The following is a 13,791-nucleotide window of genomic DNA, read 5'->3' on the forward strand; positions in this document are numbered from 1 at the left end:
TTGTTGGTTCGAAACACGTCGACCGAAAATTTCTCTTATGTGGTTTCTACTGAAAGACTTTGCTTAATTAGATCTAATGTTGTCGAAGATCTCACCAAAAATTTCTATTTGCTTTGTTGCCCTAACAAGAAATATGCAAATCCAAAAATAAAACAAATTCAAAGGCACTTGCTGAACCAACAAGAAAAAAAACATTAATGGTCCAAAAGCCCACATAAGGAGACCAAGGGTGAGCCAGGAAAATCAAAACCATAGCTATAACCCATGCACACAAAATCTTGAATTCTCGAAATGAAGCTTGTTTAATTTAAAAGAGTAAATTTAATAAATTTAGAGTTATGGTACAGAAATATCATAGAGAAAAAGCTAGGAATTTAGGGATTTCCTTATTAGCGCAGAGTCTAGAATGGCCAGAGGTTCCCACGATTTGAAAGTAGACACCATGAATTATGAATTGGTTGAATTGGCTACAAAGGAATTCTTTAAAATTCCTTTGATTCTAAACAACATCACACCAATCTGGTTCTAACTTGCTACAAAACCAAACATCCTATAGAACCCAAACCCAAACCCAAACATCTCCATGAGAACCACCTCTAGGATCTCCAATGCGACCAAGGAGAAACACATGGCCTGCATAGAGCCAAACGCCACCAACACTAACTGTTGTGAGTTCCTAACATGGAGCTCACATAAAATATGACACCAAAATCCCTAAAGAAATCACCACTAGAGCTTGGCAAACCCAAAACCACAAGACCCACCAAAATATTTACGAAGGGTCCCAAGCACCCAACCCACATTTTAAAAACCCATTTTCCAAAATGCATTGTATTACCATGAGCAATGACTACATGATTAATTGAGTTGGGGGAATGGAGTTCCATCCATTGTACTTTCTAACACATGACCAACTTATGCTCATTAATTGATTCATACCAAGGAAATGTTCCATTGAGAGCCATTAGTTAATCAACCTAAGGGATTGGGCAATAACATAAATCCCCATTTTTTGATAATGTTCTTGTGCATGGATGAATTGCAAACTTGGCCCAATTATCAAGCTCATAGAGTAATCTCACTTGATATGCAGGAAGGAAACTTTGTCAAACGAATATAGTTCAAGTTTGATTTTTGAGATACAAAATCTAACATTATTCTCCTCTGGATATGAATATATTATCATTGCTTTAATAACCAACATTGAATCTCCAAAAGTCATGAAGGATTGAATGTTTTGTCCCAGTGTGATGGATAAATCACACTAGAAGGAGTAAGCATATGCCATATTATTTGAGACTTTACCTAGTCCCCAATTGTGATGGGTAATCTCATTTCCTTTGGGACCTTGAAGACTCACCACCCACACCTACCACCCCTATTTTAAAGATAGGGTTTATTAATAGGGTTTTACAGTTTTATTTTTATAAATTTGGTTTGGCACATATAAGAATATAATATACTTTATATTATTTAAAGATTTTGTGTGTGTGTGTGAGAGAGAGACAAAGAGAGATGCAAAATACTTGTGTAAAGAACTTTAGATTAAACATCAATTTGAGTTGTAGCTGTTTTTATATGTGCATGTATATCCAAATAAAGGTAATATCAAAGTTTGCAGAGTTTTCAGATTGGGAATATAAGTCTCTTTTAAAGTTAATAATTTATTTATTATTTTGAAATAACTATAGACAATATTTAACTTAAATTAGAGATTTCTTCTATGTTTTTTATAATGGAAATATTCTTAGATGTTGCTTTCAAATTAAATTAAATGAAAATACTAAAAAATGTAAAGATGCTTTTAAAAAAAAATAATTTGAAAATAATTTATATTCATTCATAAAAAGGTTGTTCTCAAAGTAGAAAACATATTACATATATATGATTCTAAAGTCCCTCAACTAGTTTAAAATGCTAAGATATTGTAATTGATGGCAAAGTAAGGGTCAATTATGTTCAAGAACAAACAAGGTCAAATCAGACTATTGAGTAGGAAGACATTTGACAATAAAATAACGTTCAATCCTCTTGATCATGAAGTCATGTATGTAATTCTTATAATTTTTATCAACGCAAAAAGCTTGCTTATGATGCACTGAAAAGTAAGAATAGGGTTGCAAACACATGAACCATACCTTTGGAGGTGTCTGGAATGGTGGAAGTAGGCATGGATCAAGACATTAGAGACATGTTCATGGATTACATGGAGTTTAAAGTAACTAGAGAAGCGTTGCAAAGACATGAAGATTCCAACAAGAAACATGGTGGCACTCTACATTGAATCTCTAAGAATATTTTGTTCTGGCAAGTGACTCCAATTTCAAGGAGGAGACCATCATGTGTATCCTTCAACAAAAAAAATAGAGATTCTTTGGAGGCTACAATTCAAGAATTGCACCACCCTCTGGTTCAATTATCGACTATGAAACGTGATGAATCCCACTCTATGGCATACTCAATAAACCCATTTTTTGCCCAACCAGAAGGCAAATGAGGTCCAAAGTCATTCGAAATAGGTGGAAGGGAAAGAAATTTTGTCATTAAAAGATATGGATGCAATAACAGTAGAAGAGGGGAGGATGAGATTGGAATATGCTAGTCACAACCTATTAAATTTGTAATTAAACTCTTGTCAAGTCAACTCAAATACAAGTCGGCTCTATTTAAGTAACTTGATCAATATATATAAAGAAGTCTTCTCCTCCATTTGAGTAAGAAACTCTGTCAAAGCAGTAGAGAGAGAATTCAGGCCTTAGAAAGGAAGAGTAAAGGTTCATATCTGATGAGCCTAGAAGCTAATACAAGGAGCACTACTTGAAGTTTCTTTGAAACTTCTCTTTGCTTTATTTCTAGTACAAGAACTCAACTCCTTTAAGATTGATTTTGACCTTCATTTATGGAGAAATTTCAGCCTATGGAGGAACCAGGTTCTAGCCTCAGTCTTTAGCCCTGAGGTAAGTAGTCTTCGACCCTCAGGCAAGGCAGACTTTGGTCTTGAAGTGAGGTTGACCTTGGGCCTATAGAAAAGAAACTTTGTCTTATGGAAATTCAGAACTGCGACCTTTGGAACTCGGCCCCCACCTACGACTAACTTATCCCTCTTTGAAGAAAAGTCAGAATTGTTTTTTAGAAGCAAATTTGACCCTATATTGCCATAGATCTCAAGCTTGTGGGTGATTGTTTTTGAGGTTTATTCTGAAGCAGACTTGGATATATTATGAGGTGCTCTTCGGAAACTCCTTTTGAAGCAATCTTGAAGTCTCTTGGAGAAAACCTAGAACCAAACGTTGAAGTGACTTTAGAGTAGATTTTGAATATCCTTTTTGGAGGAAATCTTGAAGCCTTATTTGAAGCATATTTTAGACCAACTCTTGAAGCAATATATGAAGTATTAAGATAAGACTTTTTTTAGTAGACCTGTCAAGCCCTTCTTGAAACAAATATGAGGCCAACTTGGAGAAAATTTTGAAGACATTTGTTAAAGTAGTCTTGAAGACATTGTTGGAGTAGACCCTGGACATCTTTTTGGAGCAACCTTTGAAGTGTCATTTGAAGTGGTTTTTGAAGAATACTTAGAACAATATTTGAAGAGGTATGGAGCAGACTTTAGTGAATCCTTGATCAACATTTTGAAGTGAATTTGAAGCAACCTTGAAGCCATCTTTGAAAGTCATCATTGGAGTAGTTTTTGAAGAATTTTGAAGTATCTTGGAACAATTAAAGTATATTTGAAGGTTGGAGCCTAAGAGGATTGGTGTCCTCATATTGGCCAGGTTGGTGCCTGGATTGGCCTAAGAGGATTGGTGTCTTCATATTGACCAGGTTGTTTCTTGGAAGAATTGAAGAACTTATATTATAGGTTGGAACCTCTCTTTGTAAAAGAGGATTGGAGTCCTCACTATTTTCAATAATAAAGTTACTTTTTGGTTTACTTCTTTTGTTTTAGCTTAACTTGAATTTTTTAGCTAGCATAATTTAACAATTGTAAGAAACATTGATTCACTGCCGTCTCACTGTTTCCAACAATTGGTATCAAATCTAGTTTCTTCAGTCTCAACCTAACAGTTGGAAGGAATGTCCCCTAGAACAAATGGCAAGATCAAGAAGTATAGACTCCAAACCCTATGAAGATATCTCCTCATTCATGAAATCAAAAGTCGATTAGGTTGCCAAAGCTCCCTTGTTCGATGGAACAAACTATGTGTCATGGAGCAAAAGAATGCAATTTTATTTGATGGCTCTAGGATATGAGGTATGGGAATCAATGGTTATTAGAAACACAATGACAAAGGAGTCCAAAGAATACAATACAAAAGCAATGAAGGCGATATTGAGTAGTCTATCAAACTCTATAAAAGTCAAGATGGGTCAATGTTCTTCAGCCTCAAAATTCTTTGGGAAAGATACAAAAGCTTTATGCATAGGAATCTACCTTTTTGACCATTGAGCCAAAACCAAAATATGTAGAAAAAGATCAAGAATCAAAGAAGATAGATGAAGGTAAAATTGAAAACACCAAAATCATGAAAGACCATGAAGATTAAGACGACATAGAAGTAGAGGCTGAAGTAAACCTTGACGCTGAACTAGTGGCTACTATAAAAGAAATAAATATATTGAAAAAAATAAATAAAGAACATGAATAAAAGAATCAAGACCTTGATCATACAAAGGAAAAAGTTGTTCTCCTAAGACTCCAAGAAGAAGAAAGATCTAAGGATTTTAACAACCTTGAAGCAAAATTTGATCAACAAGAAAGGAAGCATGAGGAAAAAGTCATCTCCCTGACAACTCAACTGGAAGAAGCAAAGAAAATGGAATAAGTTGTAAAGATACAATTGAGGGAGAAAGAAGAAGATTATGAGAAGCTTGAAGAAGAAATTGTCTTATTGAAAAATGAAGTTGACAAGTTATACACAAGTTTGAAGAGTTCTCAATTGTTGGACGACTTAGGTTTTATAATGTTATTTTTGTGAATTTGTTTTGATATATTATTTTTTGTTTCTTTCCCGTCAACAGATTGAGGGTAAAGTTGTTTGATTTCCGTAGGATCACAAAGTTGATGGATTGATTATTCTTCCTTTTAGTTTGCGTTGCATAAATTTTATATTCTTTGATTATTAGAAGTCGTTGAAAGGTTTTCCATCTGTTAGGAGAGAATAAAATTATGAAGTCTATTGTATTCTAGTTCTGGGGAATCAATTCTCTACTCCTGAAGCAAGAGAATGCTCATGACATTAGCATTATGAGTGGACTAGTTTTCTCCAATTCATAATTTTTCATTAAAGTCACCAACAATGCACTACTATTACCCTGTGAGATCTAATGTTGTTGAAGATATCACCAAAATTTTCTATTTTCCTTGTTGCCCTAACAAGAAACACACAAATCCAAAAATAAAACAAATTCAAAGGCACTTGCTGAACGAATAAGAAAGACAACATAAATGGTCCAAAAGCCCACATAAGGAGACCAAGGGTGAGCCAGGAAAATCGAAACCAATCATAGATATAACCCATTCACACAAAATCTTGAATTCTCAAAATGAAGCTTGTTTCATTTAAAAGAGTCAATTACCATAAATTTAGAGTTATGCTACAGAAATATCATAGAGAAAAAGCTAGGAATTTAGGGCTTTCCTTATTGGCACAAAGTCTAGAATGGCTAGAGGTTCCCACGATTTGAAAGTCGACACCATGAATTATGAATTGGTTACAAAGGAATTTAACCAATCTGGTTCTAACTTGCTACAAAACCAAACACCCTATAGAACCCAAACACAAACATCCCCATGAGAACCACCTTTAGGATCTCCAATGCGACCAAGGAGAAACACATGCCCTGCATAGAGCCCAACATCACCAACATTGACTGTTGTGAGTTCCTAACATGGAGCTCACATAAAATATGACACCAAAATCCTTAAAGAAATCACCACTAGAGCTTCGCAAACCCAAAACCACAAGACCCACCAAAATCTTTATGAAGGGTCCCAAGCAACCAACCCACATTTTCAAAACCCAGTTTCCAAAATGCATTGTATTACCATGAGAAATGACTACATTATTAATTGAATTGGGGGAATGAAGCTCCATCCAGTGTTCTTTCCAAGGCATGACCAACCCGTTCTCATTAATTGATTCATACCAAGGAAATGTTCCATTAAGAGCCATTAGTTAATCAACCTAAGGGATTGGGAAATAATGTAAATCACCATTTTTCGATAATATTCTTGTGCATAGATGAATTGAAAACTTGGCCCAATTATCAAGCTCACAGAGTAATCTCACTTGATATGCAGGAAGGAAACTTTGTCAAACGAATATAGTTCAAGATTGATTTTTGAGATACAAAATCTAACGTTATTCTCCTCTGGATATGAATATATTATCATTGCTTTAATAACCAACATTAAATCTCCAAAAGTCATGAAGGATTGAATGTTTTGTCGCATCGTGATGGATAAATAACACCAAAAGGAGTAAGCATATGCCATATTATTTGAGACTTTACCTAGTCGCCAATTGTGATGGGTAATCTTATTTCCTTTGGGACCATGAAGACTCACCACCCACACCTACCACCCCTATTTTAAAGATGCGGTTTATTAATAGGGTTTTACAATTATTTTTATGAATTTTGTTTGCAACATATATGAATATAATATACTTTATATTATTTAAAGATTGTGTGTGTGTGTGTGTGTGTGTGTGTTTGTGAGAGAGACAAAGAGAGATGCAAAATACTTGTGTATTTAATGCAAAGAACTTTAGATTAAACATCTATTTGAGTTGTAGCTATTTTTATATGTGCATGTACATTGAAATAAAGGTAATATCAAAGTTTGCAGAGTTCTCAGATTGGGAATATAAGTTTCTTCTAAAGTTAATAATTTATTTATTATTTTAAATAACTATAGACAATATTTAACTTAAATTACATATTTATTCTATGTTTTTTATAATGGAAATATTCATAGATGTTGCTTTCAAATTAAATTAAATGAAAATAGTAAAAAATGTAAAGATGCTTTTAAAAAAATAATTTGAACATAATTTATATTCATTCATAAAAATGTTGTTCTCAAAGTAGAAAACAAATTACATATATATGATTCTAAAGTCCCTCAACTAGTTTATAATGCTAAGATATTGTCATTGATGACAAAGCAAGGGTCAACTATGTTCAAGAAAAAACAAGGTCAAATAAGACTATTGAGTAGGAATCCATTTGACATTAAAATAATGTTCAATCCTCTTGATCATGAAGTAATGTATGTAATTCTTATAATTTTGACCAGTGCAAAAAAGATTGCTTATGATGCACTGAAAATTAAGAATAGGGTTGCAAACACATGAAGAATACCTTTGGAGGTGTCAGGAATGGTGGAAGCAGGCATGGATCAAGAAATTTTTTTCACCAAGTTTTAGTCAATGCATGGATCAGGACATTAGAGACATGTTCATGGATTACATGGAGTTTAAAGTAACTAGAGAAGTGTTGCAGAGACATGAAGATTCCAACAAGAAACATGGTGGCACTCTACAATGAATATCTAAGAAGATTTTTTTCTCGCAAGTGACTCCAATTTCAATGGGGAGACCATCATGTGTATCCTTCAACAAAAAAAATAGTGATCCTTTGGAGGCTACAATTCAAGAATTGCACCACCTTTTCATTCAATTATTAGCTATGAAACGTGATGAATACCACTCTATGGAATACTCAATAAACCCATTTTTTACCAAACCAAAAGGTAAATGAGGTCCAAATTCATTCGACTCAGGTGGAAATGAAAGCAATTTTGTCATTAAAAGATATGGATGCAATAACAATAGAAGAGAGGAGGATGACATTGGAATATGTTAGTCATCTACACAACCTATCAAATTTGTAAATATACTCTTGTCAAGTCGACTCTATTTAAGTGACTTGATCAATATATATAAAGAAGTATTCTCCTCCATTTGGGCAAGTAACTCTGTCAAGGTAGTAGAGAGAGAGTTCATGCCTCAAAAAGGAAGAGTAAAGGTTCATATCTGATGAACCTAGAAGCTAATAGAAGGAGAACTACTTGAAGAATATTTCTATTTTGGTTAAAGATTTTTGGAGGCTTGTTTGATTTGTTTTTGAAGTTTCTTCGAAACTTCTCTTTGCTTTATTTCTAGTACAAGAACTCGATTCCTTTAAGATTGATTTTGACCTTCATTTATGGAGCAATTTTAGCCTATGGAGGAACCTGGTTCTAGCCTCAGTCTTCAACTGTGAGGTAAGTAGTCTTCGGTCCTCAGACAAGGGAGACTTTGATCCTGAAGTGAGGTTGATTTTGGACCTACAGAAAAAAAACTTAGACCCGTGGAAATTTAGGCATGCGACCTTTGGAACTCGGCCCCCACCTGTGGCTAAACTCATCTCTCTTGAGCAAAAGTCGGAAATTTTTTTTAGAAGCAAATTTGACCCTATATTGGCATAGATCTCAAGCTTGTGGGTGATTGTTTTTGAGATTTAATCTGAAGTAGACTTGGATTTTTTGGAGCAGACTTGGATATATTTTGAGGTGATCTTGGGCAACTCCTTTTGAAGCAGTCTTGAAGTCTCTTGGAGAAAACCTAGAACCAAACATTGAAGTGACTTTAGAGTAGATTTTGAAGATCCTTTTTGGAGGAACTCTTGAAGCCTTATTTGAAGCATATTTTAGACCAATGCTTAAAGCAATATATGAAGTATTAAGAGAAGAAATTTTTTAGTAGACCTATGAAGCCCTTCTTGAAGCAAATATGAGGCTAACTTGGAGCAAATTTTGAAGACATTTGTTAATGTAGTCTTGAAGACATTGGTGGAGCAAACCCTGGAGATCTTTTTGAAGCAACCTTTGAAGTGTCATTTGAAGTCGTTTTTGAAGAATCCTTAGAACAATATTTAAAGAGGTATGGAGTAGACTTTGGTGAATCCTAGATCAACATTTTGAAGTGAATTTGAAGCAATCTTGAATCCATCTTTGAAAGTCATCGTTGCAGTAGCGTTTGAACAATTTTGAAGTATCTTGGAACAATTGAAGTATATTTGAAGGTTGGAGCCTAAGAGGATTGGTATCATCTTATTGGCCAGGTTGGTGCCTGGATTGGCCTAAGAGGACTGGTGTCTTCATATTGACCAGGGTGTTTCCTGGAAGAATTAAAGAACTTATATTACAGGTTGGAACCTCTCTTTGTAAAAGAGGATTGGAGTCCTAACTATTTTCAATAATAAAGTTACTTTTTGTTCTACTTATTTTGTTTTAGCTTAACTTGATTTTTTTTTATAACTAGCATAATTTAACAATTGCAAGAAACATTGATTCACTCCCATCTTACTATTTCCAACAATTGGTATCAAAGCTAGTTCCTTTAGTCTCAACCTAATGGTTGGAAGGAATATCCCCTAGAAAAAATGGAAAGGTCAAGAAGTATAGACTCCAAAACCTATGAAGATATCTCCAAATTCATGAAATCAAAAGTCGATTAGGTTGCCAAAGCTCCCTTGTTCGATGGAACAAACCATGTGTCATGGAGCAAAATAATGCAGTTTTATTTGATGGCTCTAGGATATGAGGTATGAGAATCAATGGTTATTAGAAACACAATGACAAAGGATTCAAAAGAATACAATACAAAAGCAATGAAGTCGATATTGAGTAGTCTATCAAACTCTATAAAATTCAAGATGGGTCAATGTTCTTCAGCCTCAAAATTCTTTTGGAAAAGCTACAAAAGTTTTGTGCATAGGAATCTGCCTTTTTGACAACTGAGCCAACACCAAAATATGTAGAAAAAGATCAAGAATCAAAGAAGATAGATGAAGGTAAAATTGAAAACACCAAAATCATGAAAGACTATGAAGATTAAGATGACATAGAGGTAGAGGCTGAAGTGAACCTTGAAGCTGAACTAGTGGCTACTATAAAAGAAATAAATATATTGAAAAAATAAAATAAAGAAAATGAATAAAAGAATCAAGACCTTGATCGTACAAAGGAAGAAGCTGTTCTCCTAAGACTCCAAGAAGAAGAAAGATCTAAGGGTTTTAAAAGTCTTGAATCAAAATTTGATCAACAAGAAAGGAAGTATGAAGAAAAAGTCATCTCCCTGACAACTCAACTGGAAGAAGTAAAGAAAATGGAATAAGTTGTAAAGATACAATTGACGAAGAAAGAAGAAGATTATGAGAAACGTCAAGAAGAAATTGTCTCATTGAAAAATGAAGTTGACAATCTATACACAAGTTTGAAGAGTTCTCACTTGTTGGATGACATTTTTAGCCATCATAGATCACCATTTGATAAAATGGGACTTGGTTATATAGGGGAATATTCAAAGACAAAATTAGAATAAATACCTGAAGGAGAAGCAATCATTCTCCAAAAGTCAAATCACAACAAGGATGAAAGTATTATTGATGCTCCCAAGGGGTCCATACAAAATACAAACAACAGTAAGAATCAAGAGAAGATTGGATCTCCTCCAAGGCAAAACAAATTTTGAAGATCATCAAGAGAGTTATACTTGTCCAGGTACCCAAGAACGTTATCTGGTTATTGTTATTTATGCACTAATTTCATTCATAAAGCAAGTGATTGCATAATGTACTACAAGAATAGTTATAAAGATACTAGAAGTAAGTTTCCAGGCAAATAAGACAAAATTCCTAATTGCTGTGAAAGCAGAATTTACAATCTAGTTGTTCCATTATTCAAGTTCAATATAGAATGTTATCAAAGTCACAAATTTGGACATATAGCACGAGACTACAAAAGTGACATGAAATGGGCTCCTAAGCAAGTGAAAGAACAAAATTTATTTGGGAAAACTACAAAAGTATGGAGAAGAAAACATGCTGAACCAGGAAATGAACTTGTCTTGAGTACTCCAATCATTTGTTCAAGTTGTTGATTGGTTATATGCTAATGGATGAATCTATGGTTCCTTTATCTTTTGAGATTATGCCTAAGAAGTTTGAAAAATATTTCCCTTCTTAGGGATAACAACAAACTTGACCTTTCAAAATTGTAAAGCTTGTTTTGTAGAATACCTAAAGGTCTGGAAATAATGGTAAATGCTTTCAAAGAGCATGTAATTAGAGACTGCACTCCACTAGTTATGAGGGATCTAGATGTTATAACTGATAAGGCAGGGAGAAGGGATACAGGTGGCATGCAAGAAGAAGTTGCATTTGTAAATACAGTTTTGGAATTGCATGACAAGTTTGTGGAGGACATTATCCATGTCTTTCGTCACAATGCTCTTTTGCATAGAGCTTTAAATGAAACATTTGTAGAAATCTGTAATAAAAGAGTGGCAGGAAACACCAGTGAAGAATTCCTGGCCATGCTCTGTGACATGGTACTTAGAAAGGGTGGCAGTAGTAAAAGATTAAGATTTGTTGATATAGAGGGCATTCTAGAAATACGTGAAGATAAAGCTTTGTTTACAGAAATATATAGGAAAAAATTAACTTGTCAAATATTGTATTATAAAAGTACAGATAATGCTCATGAGCTGAGCATGTTGTTAAAACTAAAGCAGAAATTTGACATCAAAGATGGAGAGTATGGTTAAAGATATGTTACAAGCAGAGGTGAACCAAGCTAGCTTTAAGGCATACCTGACTAATAATCCAAATATCCATCCTGGAATAAACTTGGATGTCAGAGTATTGAATTTCACATTTTGGCCCCCTTTCAAATCTTCTAAACCTAGTTTGCCCTTGGAGATGATTAAATGAATGGAACACATTCAAAGAGTTTTATTCTACATATGCTCAACATCGACAGCTTACATGGCTATATTCCACAGGGACCTGTAATGTCATTGGCAAGTTTCAAGCTGAGCAAATAGAAATGGTAGTAACACCTTACTATGCAATTTTATTGTTATTTGTTTAACAGCTCCCAAAAGTTGAGTTATTTAGACATCAAAGCTGGACTGAATTTGAGAGATGAGGATCTTGTGAGGCTGCTACATTCACTTGTATTTTCTAAGTATAATTTTTTTCTCAAGGAGCTTGAAACAAAATAAATATCTGTTAGTGATAGTTTTGAAATCAATTACAAATGGAAAAAGGAATATTAAGATCCTACTTCCAATTGAAGGTAATTATGAGAAGAAAAATGTCATTGAGAATGTTGATATATAAGTTCATTGACCATAAAGTTTTGAAATAGTCATGCAAAATAGTAGCAGTTGTCAAGAAGAAAATAAATAAAAAATATTGATGATCCTAGTAAGAATCTAAATGGCAGAAGGAAGATAGAAATTCGAAGCATAAGCCCAGGGGTAGCTCAAGAAAATTACAATGATTGAAAGGAAAGAGATAACACAGATAGGGGAAGAACATGTAAAGATGTAGTCAAAATCAAAGACAATATTAGATGCACTCCATTTGTCATTGATGTCAAAGGGGGAGAAAATAAGCAAAGTAAAACATGCCATTAATTGAGGGGGAGTTTCTTGTAGAAAAAAACCATGAGTTTGGGGGGAGTTACAACGTCATTTTCACAAGAAGTTTTACTCAAGTTGGCATCAATGCCAAAGTGGGAGATTGTTGAGATATTGTCATTGATGGCAAAACAAGGGTCAACTATGTTCAAGAACAAACAAGGTCAAATCAGACTATTGCGAAAGAAGACATTTGACAATACAATAATGTTCAATCCTCTAGATCATGAAGTAATGTGTGTAATTCTTATAATTTTGACCAGTGAAAAAATATTGCTTAAGATGCATTGAAAATTAAGGAATAGGGTTGCAAACACATGAAGCATACCTTTGGAGGTGTTTGCAATAGTGGAAGCAAGCATGGGTCAATACATTTTTTCACTAAGTTGTATTCAACGCATGGATCAAGACATTAGAGACATGTTCATGGATTACAAGGAGTTTAAAGTAACCAGACAAGTGTTGGAGAGAAATGAAGATTCCATCAAGAAACATGGTAGCACTCTATAATTAATCTCCAAGAAGATTTTGTTGAATAAAGTAACTTCAATTTCAAGGAGGGGGCCATCAGATGTATCCTTCTACAAAAAAAACATAGTAATGCTTTGGAGACTACAATTCAAGAATTACACCACCTTATGGTTCAATTATTAGCTATGAAACCCGATGAATCCCACTCTATGGATCACTTAGTAAACCCATTTTCTGACTAGCTAAGGAACATGTCAAAATGAGGTCCAAATTCATTCAACTCAGGTGGAAGGGAAAGAAATTTTGTCATTAGAAGATATGGATCTAATAACAGTATAAGAGGGAGGATGACATTGTAATATTCTAGTCATCTACATGACCTATTAAATTTGTAATTAAACTCTTGCCAGGTCGACTCAAATACAGGTCAAATACAAATACAGGTAAGCTATGTTTAAGTTACTTGATCAATATATATAAATGAGTCTTCTCCTCCATTTAGGCAAGCAACTCAGTTATGGTAGAAAAGAGATAATTCAAGCATGAGGAAAGAAGAGTAAAGGTTCATATCTCATGAACCAAAAGCTAATAGAAGGAGCACTACTTGAAGGCCATTTCTGTTTTGGATAAGGATATTTGGAGGGTTTTTTAATATGTTTTTGGAGTTTATTTGAAACTGCTCTTTGCATTCTTTCTAGTACAAGAACTCGACTCCTTTAAGAATGATTTCAACCTTCATTTGTGGAGAAAGTTCAACCTATGGAGGAACTGGGTTTTAACCTCAATATTCAACCCTGAGGTAAGTAGACTTCAACCATGAGGCAAGGTAGAATTTAGTCTTGAA

General features: G+C 34.1%; 1 protein-coding gene across 1 annotated transcript; it reads left to right on the forward strand.

Annotated features, from left to right (window-relative positions):
• The first annotated feature begins 11,087 nt into the window (after positions 1 to 11,087).
• LOC149192611 (cullin-1-like) lies at positions 11,088 to 11,597 on the forward strand. The gene has a single exon (XM_089407005.1). The coding sequence runs from the start codon at positions 11,088 to 11,090 to the stop codon at positions 11,595 to 11,597; it is 510 nt and encodes a 169-aa protein (XP_089263131.1).
• Positions 11,598 to 13,791: the final 2,194 nt, after the last annotated feature.

This window comes from Pinus tabuliformis, chromosome 2_2 (genome assembly GCF_031772625.1).
Source record: "Pinus tabuliformis cultivar Carrire ecotype Pingquan chromosome 2_2, CPIR1, whole genome shotgun sequence".
In the NCBI taxonomy this organism is placed as follows: domain Eukaryota; kingdom Viridiplantae; phylum Streptophyta; class Pinopsida; order Pinales; family Pinaceae; genus Pinus; species Pinus tabuliformis.

Coding starts and splice junctions, on each gene's coding strand:
- LOC149192611 (XM_089407005.1), top strand. CDS start 11,088: ATGGTAAATGCTTTCAAAGAGCATGTAATTAGAGACTGCACTCCACTA.